The sequence below is a fragment of the Ciona intestinalis genome, chromosome 3 (assembly GCF_000224145.3).
Source record: "Ciona intestinalis chromosome 3, KH, whole genome shotgun sequence".
Lineage (NCBI taxonomy): Eukaryota > Metazoa > Chordata > Ascidiacea > Phlebobranchia > Cionidae > Ciona > Ciona intestinalis.
The window spans coordinates 3,497,608-3,519,817 of record NC_020168.2 but is presented as its reverse complement, the minus strand read 5'-3'; the positions used below and the strand labels follow the sequence as shown (position 1 = coordinate 3,519,817).

The window sequence follows — 22,210 nt, the reverse complement described above, 5'->3', positions numbered from 1 at the left end:
AAAAAGAAGTTGATCACATTTGTTTTCAAGCAATGGCCAAGAATTTGCGTCTGTGTTTATCATTTGGCATATCAGTTTGTAATACTACTGAAAAATGTTATAGGCTTTGCTCGATACACCTGGTTTAAAGTTTAGAAAAAGCTGTCTCTCTCTCTGGCTCTCTTGTTATACTCGCTAGCGCCACCCAGAGACACATAAAAAGCGGGAATTTTAAGAAAATTATAATAACACAGCAATCGCTTAGAAAATGTTTTATTGTGGGCTTGTGGCGATCATTATTTATAGAAACGACAAGCGATAGTTTTTAAAATGGGAGACACAGAAGCACATGGTAATTCTAGTAGCGATTCCATTCGAGTTATTCTTCGCATTCGACCACCAGCAAACAACTCTGGCAGTCTAGTTTGCCTAAAAGTTTTACCAGATTCCGAAATCGTGTTAACGCACGGGAAATGCACTTCGAAAGATTTTAAATTTGATCATGTACTTGACCAAGACGCTTCTCAGGTGAGCTGGTTGTTAGTTATAACTTCGTGTAAAGAGATGCTGTCAGATGTATGATATAGTTAGTTAGTTTTTTTAACATATTTTGTAAGCTCTATATAGAAACACTATAGTTTTGATTTTACGCAAGATATGTTGTATATTTATATATATATATGTTATATAAATAAATGGCCAACATTTTACAAAGTTTTGTTTCAATAGGAATCAGTGTTCCATGCAGTTGGAAAGAGAATCGTGGAAGGCTGTGTTGAGGGTTATAATGGAACTATATTTGCTTAGTAAGTAAACTCATATTTTGGCATTTTGCTACACTGCTTGTTTGGTTTCTATTCATTTCGTCTGTAATTCTTTAGCTGGCAGCAAGTGAAAATGTTGGTTTCAAAATGTCCCTTATAGGCCTTTGTAGCGGTTGACTCTGCTTTGAGCACAGATATAAAAAAATATTATAGTTATCCAAATTTTACTTAACGCATGAAGAATATACCTTGTGTAAACACAAGCACAGTCAAGTTAGTCAACTGCTACACCTTAATGGCAACCCTTGTTTTATGTTTACAAACTAACAAGATACAGGCCTCGTTGTTTTGTATACATTAGTCTTTCTAAAATAGCAAGCCAAGAGCCAGACAGGATTGTAAACAACGGTCTGTATCAATATAGTTCCATGTTTGCTGCCGTCGACATAATAAAAAACACAAAAAATTCACACCCACAAAGTTGCATATGTGGTGACTGGATAGCAGGCACGAGATGCGTGAAACAGAACACCTGTGTTATATAACTGTTGTTGACCCTGTGCACAAGGATAAATAAGTTGCTTCAATACATTTAAAACTTTTGCGAATATTTTTGCAGTGGTCAAACAGGATCAGGCAAAACGTTTACCATGCTTGGACCAAGTGAAGATTTTGACTCGCATGGTGTTAACAAAATGAACGGAGTCATACCAAGATCCCTGGAATATTTATTTCAACTTATTAACCAGAAACAAGAAATGGTAAACCAATGAAACTTCATATTTTCTATGTGTTCTGTTTTAAAACTGAAAAAAAGAAACAATTTTGCATCATAAATAATTATTTTATTTATAGTGGTACTGGTATGCTATGCCTGTGGCCCCTTCCATTTGTTAGTCTTATTTTTTTATATTATATTTACAATTGTACTTCAAAATAGGACTTCTAACTAAATAATAAATTTGTTAAAACAAGCATTTCTATTTTATTTTCTTATTTCTTACGTATGAAATTTTAATAGATGTTATATAATAATTAAAATTTGACCTTTATTTTTAAAATGTTTAAAATTTTAATTTTGATCAATTTTTTTAAGTGTTTAAAATTTTAATTCTGACCTTATTTTTTAGGTGTTTAAAATTTTACATTCATACTTTTACAGCACGGAGAAAAAGTCGAGTTCCTATGCAAATGTTCTTTCTTTGAAATATACCAAGAACATATTTATGATTTGCTTGACACGGGTGCTGTGTCACCTTTACAACTCCGTGAATCTTTGAGCAGAGGAGTCTTTGTTGACCATATAATTGAAACAGTTGTTGCTTCTGTATCAGAAGCATTCATGGTAATTATACTTTATTACTTTCAATGTTAGTTAATCTACTTTCTGCGTAGTACTAAATTTAATGGATTCTATACGTTACGTACTTTCAGTGTTGTTTAGACTTCATATAATTGAAATTAAAGGATTCTAATATACAATATGGTTAAGGTTCACACAGTGTGTCAAACTATACAGTATGGCAAGCAAACCATGTAACCTGAGATTTAGGCCAGTTTCTTTACCCCAACACTAAGGGTGCTATCTACACAGCTTATACTCATACAATGCATTCACAAATGTTTAAGTAGCTTATGTGATGTGGGAATTGAGATACGTTGTGTCTTGTGTGGTCTGCGGTGCATGACTTTATTAGCTGTACTTTGGCCACATCATCAATCAAAATAACTTTTTTCACACCCTAGTTTGTTTCCTTTAGTGCTCATTTTAGGTAACAATCAATGAAAATTATTTTTAGAAAAATATAAAAGCCATCTTAGATTGTTAAGTATTAATACCAAAGCACTAAGTAAAACTTCCAGGTCCTCAAATCTGGTTGGAACAATCGTCATGTAGCTTCAACTTCCATGAACCGTGAAAGTTCACGAAGTCACGCAGTGTTTACATTGTCGATTGAAACCAAAGACAAAACAGGTAAAAATACTGTGTTGTAGTTGACTAGTTATATTTTGGTTCCTTCAGTAATAATTTTGCTGGCTGACATCGGATTTAGCTTTTTCAACATCCGATTCAGCTCATCTTTATCAGGGTAAAATGACGCTTGTTTATGATTGTTTTTATAATGCCATTCATACATTTATATTTTTTAATTTCAAAACATCGTTTACTTTAGTAAAACTCTTGCTGCAAAAGCCCCCCAAAAAAATTGCTTGCAATATTCCTGGTAGCAGAAGTAACAGAAAATACCTAATCAGTTGTTCTTTTTATTTAAATCTCTCTCAATTTTTTAACATTTAAATATTGTGCACTGTATAGTTGCATTCAGATGTAAATAAATCCTATTTTTACAAGGTGAAGTTACAAAAGTACGAAGAAGTTTACTTAATATGGTGGATCTTGCTGGTTCTGAACGACAGAGAGATACTGGGACTACTGGGCAAAGGTTAAAAGAAGCAGGGAACATTAACAAGTCTCTTAGTGTGCTTGGAAACGTCATGATGTCACTTGTTGATATTGAGAACGGAAAACAACGTCATGTCCCATACAGAGATTCAAAACTCACATTCTTGTTAAAAGTGAGAAGAATGTTTTGGACTTTATATTTTGTACTTTCATTTTTTCGTTCTGTTCCGTGTAGGTTAGTTCCTTGTTTAGAATCTGGGATTTGGGGCAGATTTTGCCCATTACCTTTATTATTTTACTTTACATATTTCTTGTTGTATTTTTTAATTTATACGACACATTCATTATATCGTATACACATTCTCTAAGCATTTACAATACACAGAATGGCCCAACCCCCAGGTAGCTAATGTTTATAAAACTCGCCTAAGATATGAGTTAAGGCGTAACCCCCCAATTCCCCCCCTGGCTGCACCACTGCTTGTTGTTAACAGCAGAACATACAGACAGAACATACAAGAGTAATGTGATAACAATGTGTCCGGCGCTGTGGAAAAGTGGTTACAGGTAATGGGTACAAGGCTCGACACTGCTACCATTGTGGGCGCATTTGTCCTTGGGCAAGACACTTATTGGCAATTGCTCCAACCCAGCGGCCAGTAATGGGTTGTCTAAATTATCAGCCATACATAAAAAATAAATCCAAAAAGACAATCACCCACAAAGTAACAAACTCGTAAGCTGGCACTGAGGTGTTTGAACACCCATATCATAACGACTGTTGTTTTCCCGCCACGCGAGGATAAAGTAAGTTACATTCATTCATTCAATTAAAAAGTAATTCAAATTTTTTTTTCTAAGGATTCCGTTGGTGGAAATGCACGCACATGTCTTATCGCAAACATTCATCCAAATTCAAACTTCTACGGCGAAACGATCACCACTCTACAGTTTGCTCAGCGTGCAAAGATGATAAAGAACAAAGCACGTATAAATGAAGACATGCAGGGGGATATTGTGGCTCTGCAGGTGCATATGAACATATTAATGCTAAAATTTGCTAATTAAGTAAATTAAAAATAAAAAAGTGTTTGTAAATTAACTATAAGTATAGTATATTGATAAGAAGTCTATTTTTTTACACAGACCTGGCAATTAACTGTTATAAAGTGACAATACCGCAAACTCTAAGTTTCTCAACCTATTTTTTAAATCTGGTATTTAAACACTATTTTTTTTAAATCAAAACAGAAATTACCTGCCAACTTGCCAAACATTTTACCTATAGCAACTAGGGATGCACATTACAGAATAATTAGGTATTCTAGGATATCCTAGAATACTTTATTTCGAATCTAGAATTTCGAATCTTTTTGTATTTATAGGAAAAAATAATTTTACCCACATAAGTCAGTTTATTGACTCTTTCATAGCAGCCTTGTTGGATCATGAGCTGTAAAATTATCAAAAATTGTACTATTGGGTAGTTTTTGCGTCATGAAACGTATAGCAGGCTATAAAAAGACGTTGTAAAACGTTTACTCTCGAAAGTCCCACAAAACACAAAAATATTTTTTTTTTAATTATTAAATTTAAAAAATTGTTAATATAGTGTATGAGATGACGTGTAATGATGTCATTAAACAGAATACCGAATCCCTTAATTAGATTCGAATCTCATAGATCCGAAATTCTGTAATGTGCATCCCTAATAGCAACCTAAATTTTAATCCTCTTATGAAAGAGGTTACTACTCTAAACTACTTTAATGTTTAGAGTGAAATAAAGAGGTTGAAGATAATGCTTTTAAGATCGGATCCCAAGGTCACCCCTACTTCACTACCAGGTTTATAGTTGTTATTTGCATGGGTATAACTGTATAATATTTTACTAATATCTGTTGTTACATCGTTTGCAGTTACACATATTGTTGTCAAATGTAGAAAACTTCATTGATTAATGTGGGAAATGAATTGTACTTTGTCTCTGCTATTATCAGTATAGACACCTGTTGCACAAGTCACAACAGAAAAAACAACAGTTTTATGTTAAACATATGATGTCACCCCTGTTTTAAAAGTAAAATTCCGCTTCTGACTAATTGTGTCCACCCAAAAGCTCTTACAATTTCTATTTTAGAAAAACTTTTGGAAAGAAAATACCAGGATTTATTCTTTGACGCGATGTTACTTTGGAAACAGGATATTATTTCAATTGAAGCAATGAAGTTACAACTAGATGCAAAGGAAGCACTGGTTAAAAGGGGGAACAAAGCTTTACAGTCATCAAGGTATGTGTCACAAACACTTTAGTCGTAACGGATTCTTCTGGACCGCTAACGTGGTATCCTGCGAATTAATCACGCGTCTGCCTTGTTTTACTGTATACGTATAGCCTCTCGCCTTAATTCTTTTGTTTATCGGAGCAACTTAGCCCCAGATAATTTACGGAGGGAAACGTATATTGTATGCTTGATAACGAACGGTTGTGAAGTTTAACACTTCGTGAGCTAGCCTTTGTATCTCGCATTTAAATAGTCGTCCCAGATTCAGAACTCAAAAGTATTGCAGGTGTTTGGAGTTTAGTAGTCATGATGCTATATAGCTTACAGTTTATTGTTATGTGTCGTACGTTTCTAGAAAGGTATTTGTGTTGATGTTGAACGATTCTATCTGAATAAGGTTGTGTCTGTTAAGAATAAACGTTGTGTGCCATCTGATCAAGGTACTAGTGTGTTGTTTGTTAAGAGAACTTCCAAGTCAGAATCCCAAACTAAACCATGTCGTATCGTGACCTTCCGATAAACGTGACAGTATGGCTATGTTAATGAATGATTGAATGAATCGTTATAAATGTAATTTATTTACCCTCGTATGTTGGAGCAAGGACAGTCGTTATTACACCGATTTTCTGTTTTAATACCTTGTGCCCATTTAGGAGTTACTTTGTAGAAGAATAAATCAATGTAACTTATTTACTCTCGCATGGTAGGGCAAGGACCGTCCCTATGTTATAATACGGGTGTTCTGTTAATTTGTTTTATATACCTTATGCTCGCTTACCAGTTACCACGTATGTAACTTTATGGCTAAATATCTGTTCTTTTTTGTCTTTATGTATATGGCTGACGATTTGTAGTGATCAAATTGTAAAACACAGGCTCGTTAACCATTGTGCCACCTAGCCACCACGCCAGACATTTCTTTGGCATTTTTATGTAAAAAGAAATTACAAAGACAAACCGCTTGTCTATCTGTATCGCTTATAAATTATCTTAAAGCCAATACATCTACAGAATGATCATAAAGTTTCGTGATTTAACCATAACTCGCATGAAAGGAGCGTCTACTTTATTGAAGGATGAATTGGTGCAGATGCTTAACAAAGAACTTGAAGCACTGCGTGAACAGGTGATACTTGTGTTATTATTTTTTTGTTTTCAAAAACTGCAGTTCGTTCTTTATGATAGGTTGTTGTTTTTTTCTGCAAGCAACCCCTCTATTTTTACCTTAAAACAAAATCAACCTATTTTTAAAATATGCTTAAATATTTTAAAGACACTTGGTTTACTTAAAATTGAGGTAAAATTGTTTTATTTTCATTTTTAAAAAAAATGATTTATTATTAAAAAAAAATTTTTAATAAACATTATTTTAAAGTTTAAAATGCAATATTTGTATAATATCTCATCCCAAACATATTAAAACGATCCCATATTACCCAGGTTTTCAACCCAAGTGAGGATTCACTTCAATCATCCAAAGTGAAAGAAATGGAACTAACTATTCAACAAATGCAAGCACAGGAAGATTACAGGACCTATTTTAAGGTATTAAGGGTCATCTATTCTATGAAAAGTGAAAACTATATGTTTTGCCACTAACTTCTTGCACTGCATTACCACTACATCTGGACATAGAAGAGAAACAGTAGGAATAGTTTATTTGTATATTTTTGACACTGTTTACATTTTTCCAGTAGTGATTGGTTGTCGCAATTGGCACCAAGCCACATACAATGGGTTGGGGTAAGATGGGATATGTTTTTTTGTTTTTTTCTTGACCCATTTTGTCGTAAACAAAGAACATTCAAAGAATTTTTTTTAAACATGATTTGGACATTATAATATTATGTTCGAAAGGCGTTCTGTCTTTCCCCACTCTACTATTTATGTTCGAAAAGGCGTTCTGTCTTTCCCCACTACTATATAAAAATGTATTACATGTTTTCTTCCCCTTTGTGATATACTTCTGGTGTGAACAAAGTATGTTTTTTTTACTTTAGCTATTCGTATATAGTAAGATGGGGGAAGATGGGACACCTTTTCATTCTGTTTTCTCGTCCTATTTGGTAGCCTAGTTAATAAAGAACATTCAAGAATTATAAAACCATGGACCATTGTTAATTTTTGAAACACGGTCAGAATATTTGGTTATTATGTGCCCAACGGTCCCGTCTTCCCATACCCTTCTATATAATAGTATTATACCCATTTCATACTTCCAAAACAACACATTATATAAAGACAGACAAAATCCATAATTCAATGTCTAATCATGACACTTATTTAGATATCTGAGGACAAAAGAGAAAAATTATTGAAAGAATTTGATCTAGCCATGAAAGAGAGGTCATCAGAAATACAAGGTATTCAAACATAATAACATATTATCATTGTCACAATTATCATTGTTGTAACTTAACGCAGTTTTTTCTTCTGTCATTACCATGTTTTACACAGGGGTGATAAAACTGATATCATATTTTTTACCAACCTAGTTTAGCACCGTTACACCTATAATGGGTTCTACTTTGTTACTAGGTCTCTATAAAAAGAAGCAGTGCTAAATTATGCTGCATTCGGCATTCACCACATTAATCAATTGACATCATATTTTTTACCAACTAGTTTAGCACATTTACACCTACAATGGGTTTTACTCTGCTGTTAGGCATCTATACTTAAAAGCAGTGATAAAGTATGCTGCATTCACTGCATTAATCAATTAAGTTTCCTAGGATTAATTCATACCTTTCCAATTTGCAACTATACTTTAACAATGTCACCTGAGATTTTTAAAAAGCTTTTTTAAATTTTTTTTTTCGAAAAGTTTAAAATTAAAAAAAAAATAATTTAATTCCTAACCTATATCTCCTATACAATAGAACTCCCATAATATATCTTTCAGATTCTTCAGGCAACTTAAGATCTGCAGCTGAGTTCAGTAAAGAAGTCACAAGGTTAAATAACGAAATAAGAAAATTGAATGAAACTAACAACAATGGAAAACATGCCTTGCAGTAAGTTACCTACAAGTTACCCCTATGATAAATGTATTTTCAAAGAGTAAAGTAATTTGAAATTTATCTGTTCTTTTTTATCTGATAACTGTCTGTTTTTTTTCACCGTTGTGAACATTGGCATAAGTTTCTTATTATCTCATTGGGCTTTTAAAATATGCCCATATGTTTGTAAGTTGCGTACCTTCCCACTAAAAAAGATATTTTAGGCTTGTCTTGAGAAGCATTTGTAGTTATTTGTAGTTTGGAGTTTTTGTATTGTAGCCATTGTAGGTAAATGCAAGTCATCTGAGCAAAAAGCACTAAATATCCTTTGTATGCTTCAAAAACGCGATTTTGCGTAATTTGTGCTATGTTTTGGACAACTGACAACACAGATAAATTTTCCTTTTCTATTTATCTTAAAATAATTAAGAAAAAACTAAAAGAATAAAATCCTTCCTACCTAAATTATTCCCTACCCTAAGTTAATTTGCACATATCAGGAGTGGAAAAATTCTAAAAATAAATAAGGAAAACAAAAAAATATCCTAATCTCTCTAATATTTTAAAAAAATTTTTTTTATTAAAAAATAATTCAAAATTTTTTTTTTTTTTGAAGGAAAAAGATTGAAGAGTTAGAAGCTGAGCTTGCGGGATCGAGAAAAGCAAGGGAGGATCTTGAGAAGATGTTGATGGCTGTTCAAGAGGGATCAAGGATTAAAATTAAACGTCTTAACTCTGTCCATGACTCTGCTATTAGGACCATCACAACTCCACTTAAAAATCAGGACCAGGTATTTTGCATGGAAAATGAATGTAACCTTTTTATTTTAGGTCCTAGCATAGCGGGGCAGGGACTGACAAAGAAATGCACATAGTAGTTCAGTTGTGCTCAGTGTTTCGCCAGAAAAATTTAGGGAGGGGTTTCAATTCAAAATTTTTCCTTTTTTTTTAATTATTATTTTTTGGTTAAAAAAAGGGGGTTGCGACTTCCGTAATCCCCCTGGCTGCGCCACTGGTTTTGATTCTAACTTTAAATGAATGATTTAATGTGAATGATAATGAATATAAGTTATTTATCCTTGCATGCCAGGGCAACAACAGTCCTTATAACACGGGTGTTTTGTTTCATACACCTCGTGCCAGCTTACGAGTTACCATGTATGTTACTTTGCGGGTAAATCTTGCATGGTTTTATGATGAAAATTCTTCACAGAATCGTAAACGCTCAAGTTCCAGTGATAGGCCACCTAGTGCTCGTAAAATGTTGAAATCAAATGACGGCGATGCTGTGTTCAACTTGTTTAATGGAAGCTTTTCAAAAAGTAAGATATAAAAAAAAATTAACAGCTTGAAGAACTAATGATAAGTTTGCTATTTTGAACCAATGGAAAAATAAAGAAATATTTGCGTTGGTTTAATTTGTTTTACACCGACAGCCCATGAAATTTATCTCAAAACAGGGCATCTCAACCTACTAGGCAGTTCGCTACATGCCTGTTTTTGGCGAAGTAGTATCATGCTTAAGAATATTAAACGTGCATTTTGACTACATCTACCACAGAAGAGACAAATTTCCTGGACGAGACGCTCGACGACCGAGACGAGTTCGGATCAACTGCGCTAAAAGTTGAGCTTGAATGGGAAAGGGAGGATAAAATAAAGGTGGAAAAGCAAGTCCAGGAGCTTGAGAGGGAGTGTGGAAGGCTGAGGGAACAGCTAACCGTGATTGAGAAGAAATTTTCCTATTCAGAAGAGGTATTATGATTGGTTTTAAGTGTTTGCAAAGATATGGGAGGTTATGATATTTTTTTTATAATAATTTTACATTTGTTGTAGAATTTAAAAAATTTTAAGTTAAGTTGTTAAAAAAAATAAGTTAAAACACTTTTTTGTTTCACATTTTTCTCATGGCAGATGGGTAAACTTAATACAGTGTATTGTGTTTTTACCAGAATACCTAATTTTTATAACTAGCTTTTGGTAAGTATTACATATAGTAAGGTGGGGGAAGATGGGACATCTTTTTATTCTATTATCTCATTCCATTCAGCAGTGAACAAAGATCATTCAAAGAATTATAAAACCGTATCCTCACGACTCCCATACACCGTTGTTAATTGTTCAAAACACGATCCGGATATTTGGGTATAAGTGCTAAAGGTGTCCCGTCTTTCTCCACTCTACTATATTACATTTTTATTTTCAGACAGTGACAACTTTGAAATCTGACCTCACAATAAGAGACGAGAATCTTAAAACTAAAGTTAGCGAACTTTCGAAGGAGTTTGATCAACTTTCCCAAGATAATAAATGTAAAATTTTTGTGTCAAATTAAATTAATACGTTTAGTTAACTATAATCTATTTTTTTTTTTGTATAATTTTGCATTTTAAGTGAGGATACATTTAAAAACACCAACTTTAAAGATAAATTTAACAGTCTCTTTTAAATTTTATAATTAAAAATATAATTAAAAAAAGGGACAAAACACATTTAAAACAATAAAAGTATTATTCCATTATTTTTGTACAACTACATTCCAGCGTTTAAGAATGCCAGAAACTGTTTTAAATTATCCAAACATAGAAACATTTAATTAAAATATTTTTTTTTTTTATTTATATTCCATTTAAATTTCTGCATTGTTTCAGTGAAAGAAGAAGAAATATTTGATCTTCGTATTATGTTGAACTCTGCAGATAAACAACTTCGTGAATATAAACAAAACCTTTCTGAAACAAAAGGTTTATCTAAAGAGGTAAATGATTTTCCACTTACTTTGGGGTATTAGCCAACCCTGGCCTATGGCGTGCCATGCCACGCGACCTCACCCACATATAATAGAATACTATTTGGTTCAGTTTTAAGATCTGTTCATTTCTGTTAATACACAATAAAATTGGCTAAAAATTCAAATAAAAAACTACCACAAAATTTTAAAAAAAATTAGCAACCAATTGTAAGATGTGTTAGTTTTGTTAATGGTTAAAATATGCCAATATGACGGCCCGTCACTTGTGTGTGGCCAAATCGTACACGAGTGCCTTTTTCCTACCAAACTGCCGTATAAATACCGCGTCCCGTGTTTATTTGCCCTCTTAGTTTACCGCTCGCAATACAACATTACGCAACCACTACACTATTTTATTTTATTTTTTTTTTGTATTGCTAATTTTTTACCAATTTCGATTGCTAATTTTTGTTGCTAATTTAATGCTATTTTTCAATGTTATTATTTTGCCAATTTTTTGTGCGACTTTTCAAAATCCACTCCTATCCTGCATAGTTTTGATTATTTTGAACTTATCTTTTCTCATACTTAATGATAAAATTTATAGGAATTCACAAAACTAGTGACCACCAACAGCCAGCTAATGATAGAAATGGAAGGAAAAATCACTGAAGCTGAAAGTTTGCAGCATAATGTCGAGAAGCTGAATGAACAACTGACTACAACGACTGAGGAGCTCGACTATGCAAATGAGAGGCTCCGTGAAGCTTCTGCACTTGTTAGGTTGAAGCAGGAACTTTGCGACAAGTCAGATCTTCAAATTAAAGTAGGTTTTATTATATAGTAGGGTGGAGGAAGATAAGAAACCTTTTTATTATATTTTCTCGTCCCATTTGGTAGTAAACAAAGAAAATTCGAAGATTTATAAAATTGTATCTCAACAACTCCCACAGACGGTTGTTAATTGTTTAAAACACGATCAGGATATTTGAGTATTATGTGCTAAAGGTGTTCCGTTTTTCCCCACCCTACTACAATACCTTTATTTGTCTCTTCGATTACGGTAGCGAAGATTTAAAAAAACATAAACGAAAAGACAGTCATTGTAACACGGGTGCTCTGTTTCATACACCTCATGCCAGCTTACAAGTTACCACGTATGTTACTTTGTTGGTGATTATTTTGGGGGAATTTTTTTATGTATGGATGATAATTTGGACAACCCATTAGTGACCACTGGGTTGCAGCAATTGCTGTTAAGTGTCTTGCTAAAGAACACATACGCCAACACAATGGTAGCAGCGACGAGCCTTGAACCCATCACCTCTGGGTTACAGGCAGACGCGCTAACCACTTTGCCATGGCACCGAAAATAATAAATGCATAATAAAATGTAGATCCCACACCAGTAGCATTTGCACCATATAACTTTTCAAATCTGTTGCAGACCCTCAAAGAACAGATGCAACAGCTTAATGCTTTGCATGAGGGAAACAACCAAGAGAAAGAAGAAACATTTAAACAACTACAAGAGGAAAACTTTAGTCTTCACTCTAAACTTGCATCTGCTGTTGAACAGAATGCAGAGTGTCAAAAATCGATAACCGAATTCAAAAGTGATTTGGAACTGCTTGAAAAGGCTGCCCGTTATGATAAGGTATCTTATATAAACATACATAGCACTGTGGGGGCAGATGGGACACCTTTAGCACATGTTATTCGAATATTCTGATCGTTTTTTAACAAATATTAATGTTGTATGGGAGTCGTGAGGATCAGTTTTAAAATTCTTTCAATGTTCTATGTTTTCACCAAGTGGGACAAGAAAATAGATTGAAAACGTGTCCCATCTTACCCCAACCTACTATATAGGTGCCTAAAATATGGATTTTTGGTCAGTTTACTTTTACAAGTAGTTTTACAGGGCAGTTATTTTTCTCTTGAAATAACATCAGAATATAAAATACAATATGAACGTTACAACTCATACCTTTATTTATGACTAGGATAACATCACCTCATTGCTGAAAGAAGTATCAAAACTTAAAGGCAACCTTGAACAAGAAACCACCACATGTGTTGGCCTACAAGACGAACTAACGAGTTGTAGAAATCAACTGAACGATTTTACTAATGTAAGGAATGTTTTTTAATTATATTTTTTTCAGTTAACATTTTAACTGTTTATGTGTTTATGATAACCACAACCTTTTATATGTTTTAGTTGGCGGTTTTATGCTTTTTTTCTTTTTTTACAAAAATGTAGAAATTCTAATTGTTTTTCTGTGTAGGATTTCCTAAATTTTTTTGACTATAATTTTTAGGTTTTTATGCATACTAGATACAGATGGTGAAAATGGCATATTTTAGTTTTAATTTTTTTTATCTAATCGCTTCTATAGATAGTAAAAAGTTTATTTTTCTCAAATTATTTTACTTTTATTCGTAGGAAATGAATCAAAATTGTGAAAAGAATGAATTACTTGAAACAAAACTGAAACAAGTGTCAGCAGAACTGGAAAGCTCAACTTTGAAACATCAGTTTGAGGTTTATTTTGTTTAAAAGCTGAAAACATTTACACTTTTTGTAATATAGCTGGTGGGGTAACATGGGACACCTTTTCAGAAAAACAACTCTTTAATGTATTTAAATTAAAATATAGTGGTTTGGGGTACAGATACTCTTTATAGGGATGGGCCGAATCCGAATATTCGGCGTTGTTCGACGCATTTTTAGGTATTCGATCGAATCAGAATAGGCGTGGTCGAATCCGAATACTTTCTATTTCGCTCAAATTATTAATTGCGTTAAAACAGTTCCTGGATGCCTAGATACAGTGTGTTGTACACCCCACTACTATGCGGTTTCACATTACCTTTTATATTGTAACCTAATCCAGTTCGTTCGTTAGGATTTAACTCTTTATATGTACTTTTTAATTAACACAAATATGTCAAGGTGTAACTTTGTCGCGGCACCGGTCGCATGAAAGATTAAATTGTTTTTTTGTGTGTTGGGGTAATGGGCCAAATCTGGCATTAATTTTAGGTGCTTGACATGACCTCACCCATAAAGAATAAAAAAAGATAGTTCTGTTGAATTTCATGGTTTGCTTATCATCTTCTTAGTTGGAGAACCTCCAGGATGATCTTGGGAGCCTCACGGACATAAACACCGCTCTTGAAGAGGACCTCCGGAAGAAAGATGAAGTACTTACCTCAAACGTGATGTTGCATGAAGAGGAGCAAAGGAAGATAAGGAGGGAGGTGGAGGAGCTCCAGGAGCAAGTGAGAGATCTGAAGAAGAAACTGGAGGTTGCGATCCAGGATCAGGAGAATGTGCGTTAAAAATTTTTTTTTTAAATTTTTGTAGTTTGCATTTAAACATTTTTGGTGGGAAATTGATTTATAAAAAAGATTTAAAATTCTTGTAAAAATAGCTACTATTTTTGTAGTATCAACCACTTTAGAAAATACGCAGTTTAAACAGTGCTGTTCCTGTTTTGGCAAGAGATATATGATAAATAAGCAGCAGGCATGAGGTTAATGAAGCGGAACACCTGCATTTTAACAAATGTTGTTGCCCTGCCACACAAAAATAAATAACTGCATTCACATTTTCTCTTTTTTCAACCTATTCTAAATCAAGTTAATAACTCTTTTTTTTTCTTTTTTACACCAGCGTGGGTTGGATGAAGCATTGAGACTTCGTCTTGAAGGAGAACTTGATGAAAGAAACAAACAGTTCAATGAGATGAGCGAAAACCAAGATGAAATAATGAAGTTGTATAACTCGACTAGAGAAAGGTGTTCTGCATTTGAGGTAAAATCTATTCTAAATGGGTAAGGTCTTATGGAGGTACAGATCACGTTCATGCCAAATCATAAAAAGTGATAGTTCATGCCAGATCTTAAAAAGTGACAGATCACGAAATTTCAGCAATTTCTGTCCTCAAAATATCAACCATTTTAAAAATTCATGGCATAAAATACCAAAATCCGAGTTTACTACAACTACACAGTGGTCCTTAATTATCTATTTATTAAACAGGATCAAATTAGATTCGAAAAAGAACGACTCCAAGCTACAGAACACAGAGGTCTTTTACTTGAAACAGAATTATCAACCGTGCGTAATGTGAACTCTGCCTTTAATGAGGATATTTCAAGGTGGGAATGGTTACAATCATATTTTCTGAACATGAATGAATGAATGTAACTTACTTTATCCCGGCCGGAAAACGACAGTCGTTATCACATGCGTTTAACACCTTGTGCCAGCTTACGAGTTACCGTGTATGTTACTTTCAGGGTAATTATTTTTGGGGGGATTTTTTATTTTTATTTATGTATGGCTAACAATTTGGACAACCCATTAGTGACCTCTGGGTTGGGGCAATTGCTGTCAAGTGTCTTGCCCAAGGATACATACGCACACAATGGTACCAGCGTCAAGCCTTGCCAATTGCCATTCATTTATTCAATGTTTTGACTATATACATTTTGTAGCAGAAAACACTAATTAGTGGATGATGTGTTGTCCAGGGTCACTGGATAACAGTTTAAAAAGTCAAAATAAAGTGGTGTAAAATTATTATTTTTTATCAAGTTTATCGTGTTTTTCAACAATAAATTTTTTTTTAAATTGTTAAAACTTTGTTCAAATATCAATACTATACAATATTCCGTATTTTCCAATAACGAGCTTAAGAATTAACAACGTTTGGGTGTAGTGTGGATATAAAAAACTTTAACCATCTTACCCAATGCAGATTACACCAGGAAAATCAGACCTTAAATGAAGAGGTTGGAACATTAAAAGATTCTGAGGTTTCTCTAACAGAGGTCAGTTATAATTACTACTATTTAATATTTTGGCAAAAATGGAAATTATTGTATTATATAGTTGGCTGGGGGAAGATGGGACACCTTATTCTATTTTCTTGACCCATTTAGTAGTAAACAAAGAACATTTAAAGTAGTAAACAAAGAACACCTCACGACTCAAATAGACTGTTAATAAAAGTTTAAAACACGATCAGAATACTGGGATATTATGTGCTAATGGTGTCCCATCTTACCCCGCAGTACACATGAGTGAGATCCTATGGTGTTGTGACTTATGACACGGAGGGGAAGCTGGCTTAGCATGTTACCCAAATAGAATTCATGCTCACTGTAGAAAGAGCATTCGTCGCGTAAATACCGTTTTCATAATTCGTCTTCACTGTCCAGTAATTAACACAATCAAAACAATTAAATTGCTGATTTATGTAATTATTTAAATAACCTTTAATGTTAGTAGTAGTGGACAAATTTCGGGTCTCTATGCGTATTTAAGCACTCTTGAAAAATAGAACCTTATAAAAACAACGACTGATTCGTAACTATTATAATATGTACTGAGGGTGTCAATTTCCATAAGTCCTCTTGTGTTAAAACAACTTGTTCTGTTTAGTTATTTTTATAACTTTGAACGTCAATCTAACAGTGTAGAAGCTAGTCGTTAGTGGGCATATTATGAACGTTTTATGTTCGGATATGCTCGTTTAGTTTCCACACTGTATAATTAGTTATGTAACTAGTTTTGTTGGGGTTGTAAGTCAGTTTAATGTCCACCCTCGTTTCATGCTGCGGGGAGAGGCAGTTTTAGGTACCTGATAGCGTTACACAACACATCAAAAAAAACAATCACGTACAAAGTTACATACGTGGTAACTTGTCGGCACGAGGTGTTTAAAACAGAGCACCCGTGTTATAACGACTGTCGTTTTCCGACTACACGAAGATAAAGCAACACGAAGATAAAGCAAGTTACATTACATTCATTTAATTAATTATTTACATTGTGTTCATTGTAGAAGCTTGAGCGTCTTACAGCAGAAAATGCAAAGTTACACACCGAAGCTGCGGTGCTAGCAGGCCACTCGAACCACCAGCAAAAAATCCATTATTTGACCCGACTCAAGGACGATCTTTTAACGGTGACTAATGTAAGTGACGTGGTATGGCGCAACAATCAACGCGCCACGCCCCCTTTTTTCCAACCATACAGCATGCATGAAATGAAATCAATATTTCGTATGGGTTATTCACGCATTTACTAAGCCAATATGGACTATTATTGTAACATCTCCTTAAAATAGGAAAAGAACAACTTACAAGAACAGTGTGCGAAACTCAACGAGGAACTCAGGAAATACAAACACAATAGCCTTTTACAAGTCAGGAGATCTCATTCCCCAAGCCAGAAGCTGTGTACTCCATAACATTACTCCTATTGCTGTTAATTTCCCGGTAGGACGAAATCGAGACGGGCTGCATCCGATCGCTTATCACTGCTGCTGCTGCTATTGTATCGTGTTTTGGAAAAGTTTATAACGCGTTGTGCTTGAAAATTGTTAGTCCGTTTTAAGACTTCTTTGTAGTCGGATCTGGCAGTACAGTTTAAGAGGACGTAGTAAGGAGAGGTTTTGAATCGCATAGTTTCCCTGTTACGTGTGTGTTAGTTCACTATTAGTCACTCGCCTCAGAAGTCAAACACTAGGAATTGTTCAAGTAAGCATATACGTCCTAACGTTTTCTGGTAAAAATATCTGGATAAATTTGTTTTGTTCAGTCATATATTTATTGAGTTGAGGTCATAATAGGGAAAACCATCTTACGCCAAGAGTTGGGGGTTTCTCCTGACGTAGGAATAGCTGTTGACTGGAAGTGAAAGTGGAGCTTATACACTTGACATTTTCTCGGACTGCTCTCGAATTTTAAAAGCCCGCTTGTTCATAAAAACATTTTTTACAAATATTAAAACAATTTTGTTATTGGTAAGCATTTATAGTTAAATGATTGTAGTGATAATTCAAATGCTTTCGGATTGTAATCTGGTCAAAGGTATGTCATTTTACCTTTTTCTCTGATTACAATCTAGTAAAAATCTCGTTCGAGTTTTAAAAGTTTTCCATGACGTCATTTCCTGTTTCTGCGTGCAGACAGAACGTTTCAAACACGCCCACTTGTAATAACCCATCGCCGCGTCTGTGAGGCCTAGATTTGCTCATCTAAATAATTAATTTGCTGTAGATACAAGTGTACAACTGATAAAATGAAGTTCACAACAAATTAGATGCCTTTTAAAATAGTCTGTTGCTTTGGTCAGTTTAATTCAAACTCTTTACGTGTCTTAATAATTAATATTTCCGTTTGTACTCAAACAGTCACGCAAAACGTGACTTTTAAGCTATTTCAGTAATGTGTAAGAGCATTTATAAAAAAGTACCATGTATAACAACGTACAAACAAAGCTTCGTTGTGTGTTTTCCCTTTTTCTGTTATAGAAGTACCAGAGTCATATTACGTCACGGCTTAGTTTACGAGTAATAATTGGTACGCGGTTTTAGTTCAGCTCTGTAGGCTACTTCTATATAGGTTAAAGTATTGTACTACTATTTAGGCTTATGTAATTTACGCGACAGTCGAACCGGATACATTGTTTTGTCTGCTACTGGTTGTTAAATACCCAGCGAAGATTCTGCACTGCCTTTGGTTCAAAAGCCCTTCTTCGTCAGAGCCGAGGGCTTATAAACGATTGCTCGTCACAAAAAAGTTATATAAGCGGCCCGGTGTATGCAGAGAGGTGCTGTATCGCATGTACTGTAGTAATGCTTCAGACTTCTACACTAGATGACTATCACGCGTTAGTCAGCGTGGCTTATTATGCCTGAAGTCAGAATAGGTTGCGCGTCATAGTAGGTAGACGTATGCAAATCAATACCTCATCAGGGCATCTAGCATTCTAGCATACCATTCTACGAAAGAAGCCGTCATTTGATTGAAACGACAGCGTGTTTGCAAATAAGTCAGAAACAGGCAGAAATTTATATAATTCTGGTGTGATTTTAAAGACTCACAAATCTTACGTATTGTTTCAGAAACATTTACCAGCAACATTTTAAAATAAGTAATAAAAGGACGGAACACGATTTAAAATGACTAGCAAAGTGGCGAGAACGCAGCCGTACCGTGTTGGCGAGTCAATTTCAAAAGCAAAAATGTTGCCAAGACCAAGAACCCTTACAGAACTGGTCGCCGGGCTGCATCATATCTTCGAAGACAACGATATCGAAGTCGAGGACGTAAAAAATTATTTATCTTCGTATGTCGCGAAAGACGAGGAGTGGAAACATCTTGCAAAGTTTGATCCACACAGGTGAGGAGTTATATATAACATTACTGCGGGGTAAGTTGGAATAGTGTTATCACCCAAATCCTATATTGCCTAATCTTGTTTTGTTTATCATATATAGTAGAGTAAGGGACGATGAGACACCTTTTTCGCTCAATTCTTTTGTCCCAGTTGAGAGTAAACTAAAAACATTCTAACAATTATAAAATCGTAACCTCATGACTCCCATAGACCGTTGTTAATTGTTTAAAACACGATCAGAATATTTGAGTAATATATGTGCTAACGGTGTCCCGTCTTGCCCCACCATACTATCCATAAAACATGCTTTCCTGAGAATATGGATACATTATTTTGTTAATCTTCGTTGTTTATTACGAATTGGGACAAAAAAACGGTTGTTTATATAATCCCATCTTACCCCCTTCCATATTTGGTGCCTATATATGCGGTCCTTGGTTTTGTAAGTAGGCTAGATCGTGCCAGCGTTATCATGATTAAAGTTGGGTATTTATGCACAATGTGAACATTGTACTTTGCCATTGCGGTTATACCCCGAAATCTAGTCTGTTCTCTGGTTCAAAAATACCTTCTGGTTACTGTTCCATGTTGTGGTGTAGTAGTTGGCCTTAGTTCTACTGAATTGTTGATTCGGTAATTGGAACGTTATCTTTTAGTGACTAACTATGAGCATATTATCTTTTGAGGTCATGTATGTCTCACCGCCATACTGTTTTGTATAAAAACAATACTGTGCAAGTATAATTATATTTCTTAGGATTTGTATACTAAACAATCGGAAAGCGCACCCACTGCACTAAAACGTGTTAAAATTAACTACCTTTAACAGCTCTGGACACGTATTTTTTGTTGGTATAATAAAATATTTATTCACCAGCTTAAATGGTAGCCTATGCTAGTTTTATTCAGTCACATAGTTTTCAATGTTAACGTTTTGACACAAGACTGTTGTTATATATAGGTATATATCGTCGATATATATCGATCAAGTGTATATTTATAACATCGTCGATTTCCGAAAACCGAAACCGTTACAGTACGTGCGCCCACTGTTTAAACACGATGTAGCCTTTTCCAATAACGATATTTATAAATACGCATGGTCGATTTATACACATGTAATACCAGTTTACTCCTCGTCGGATTGCGTAGCCCCCGTATAAAGGATTTCCAAAGATATTTGGCAATTGCTGCCACCGAATAAAGTAAAAACAGCATAACTTTTAAGCTGCTGGCGTTGTGGTTTAATATAACAACATAAGCATTGCGTGTCCCAAGCTGTTAAAAGTATATAGGCGCCTATTTAGCATACAAATAACAAGAAAGACAACTGTTTTTTAGATTTGATTGTTGTTTTAAACGTAAGTTTGTTTTGAAAATTTAAATCCGGGTTTGAGGAACATTGATATATTCTGTTTGTTCATTCGTTTTGCTGCGTATTCTCTTTTCTTTGTGTTTCAAACAATTTGATCTTCGTAAATTCGAGAAAAAATCACGCTATAATGCTGCGAGGTAAGATGGGATACCGTTAACACCTAAATTCTATATATATATATTTCCTGATCGTGTTTTGAACAATTAACAACGCATTGTTTCTTTGTTTACTACCAAATGTGGCGGTTATATGAAACCAAAACAAGTCCCATCTTACCCCACCCTTATACCAAATGTTATTCTACAGATACACCAGGAATTTAATCGACGAAGGAAATGGAAAGTTTAACCTGATATTGATTTGTTGGGGTGGCGGCCAACGAAGGTATATAAGCCGTAAATGTAATTCAAAATATAAATAATCACACTATTAGTATAAACGTTTGGTGTTACCCTACACCTACACTATAGTATCATACTATACGTAATTTCAAAATATCACGCTTGAGATTGTTGTTTTGGATTTTCCTTTCATTTCTGGGATTTTTATTTTACATTCTTGTGTTTTCATTTTAAAAACAACCAAGCAAGGCCATATAAAAGTCTCTCTCTATATAAGTTCGTATATAATCACGCGAACGTCGGAAACGACTTACGTATAAGGCCTTTTGTTGCGCAGACTGTGGTATAAATTAACAAAAGCATATGTGGTATTTATTTCTTTTTTAACGTCATTTGATTTTAAAGGGAGAATATCGGGCCTTTAGTTAACTTCAGCAGTTATGCGTAAAATTATATTCACAGGGCATGTATTAGGTCCCATGGTTAGTTTAACCTTTATGTTTCAGTTGTATTCACGACCATTCCGACGCCCACTGTTTCATGAAGGTCTTGCAAGGCGATCTGATCGAGACGAAATTTGAATGGCCCGAAAATGACCAAGCGCCAATGACACCATGCGGTAATGAGTATGTTCACAGAGATGAGGTGGCCTACATTAATGGTACGTTGAAATGTTATGTTCTGATTATGCAAAACGCAGCAATGTCGCAAAACGTATGCATTACTGTTTAACTATGTGTCATGTACGCGCTGCCACGTGATATTCTTTTACCTACGTCACTTGAATATATATTTAAACTAATGATGCAACATATGTCACACAGTATGTATAACCTCACATGATCTTTAGTTTTTGTCCTAACACGAATAATACCCCCTATTTATGTAGCCCAACACGCAAACGGTAAAATACATGCAAAAAAACTGTTATTCAGACACGAGTCTTTTCTCACATTAATCAAGCATGAGTGACAGTTTGTTTCCGGCCAAATGAATGTAACTTACTTTATCCTCGCGTGGCCGGAAAACGAGAGTCGTTATCACACGGGTTTAACACCTCGTGCCAGCTTACAAGTTACCATGTATGTTACTTTGTGGGTGATTATTTTTTTGGAGATTTTTTCATT

At 34.5% G+C, this 22,210-nt stretch overlaps 3 protein-coding genes across 4 annotated transcripts in view; all 3 read left to right on the top strand.

Annotated features, from left to right (window-relative positions):
* The first annotated feature begins 245 nt into the window (after positions 1–245).
* klp2 (kinesin-like protein 2) lies at positions 246–17,574 on the top strand. The gene is made up of 28 exons (NM_001011659.1): positions 246–507; positions 709–785; positions 1,363–1,504; positions 1,906–2,088; positions 2,607–2,718; positions 3,097–3,320; positions 4,009–4,176; positions 4,924–4,993; positions 5,287–5,437; positions 6,443–6,557; positions 6,872–6,976; positions 7,719–7,794; positions 8,337–8,448; positions 9,050–9,224; positions 9,647–9,755; positions 9,995–10,188; positions 10,640–10,745; positions 11,085–11,191; positions 11,772–11,990; positions 12,612–12,821; positions 13,171–13,299; positions 13,614–13,712; positions 14,294–14,503; positions 14,847–14,987; positions 15,216–15,334; positions 15,937–16,009; positions 17,026–17,157; positions 17,311–17,574. Exons 1-28 carry the CDS (start codon positions 310–312, stop codon positions 17,431–17,433), a joined length of 3,879 nt encoding a protein of 1,292 aa, NP_001011659.1. The 5' UTR covers positions 246–309; the 3' UTR covers positions 17,434–17,574.
* Positions 5,811–22,210, top strand: part of LOC100183703 (transformation/transcription domain-associated protein) — a 78,114-nt gene continuing 61,714 nt past the window's right edge. For both annotated transcript variants that reach the window (XM_018811234.2, XM_018811233.2), the window contains exon 1: positions 5,811–5,828. The gene's annotated coding sequence lies outside the window, so the exon portion shown is untranslated. The remainder of the gene's footprint in view (positions 5,829–22,210) is intronic.
* The window catches only part of LOC101242078 (cysteine dioxygenase type 1-like), a 6,568-nt gene continuing 3,311 nt past the window's right edge, over positions 18,954–22,210 (top strand). Inside the window, exons 1-3 of the mRNA XM_009859726.3 lie at positions 18,954–19,370; positions 21,049–21,126; positions 21,590–21,744. Of these exons, the coding sequence (XP_009858028.1) occupies positions 19,150–19,370; positions 21,049–21,126; positions 21,590–21,744 (454 nt within the window). The 5' untranslated portion in view covers positions 18,954–19,149. The remainder of the gene's footprint in view (positions 19,371–21,048; positions 21,127–21,589; positions 21,745–22,210) is intronic.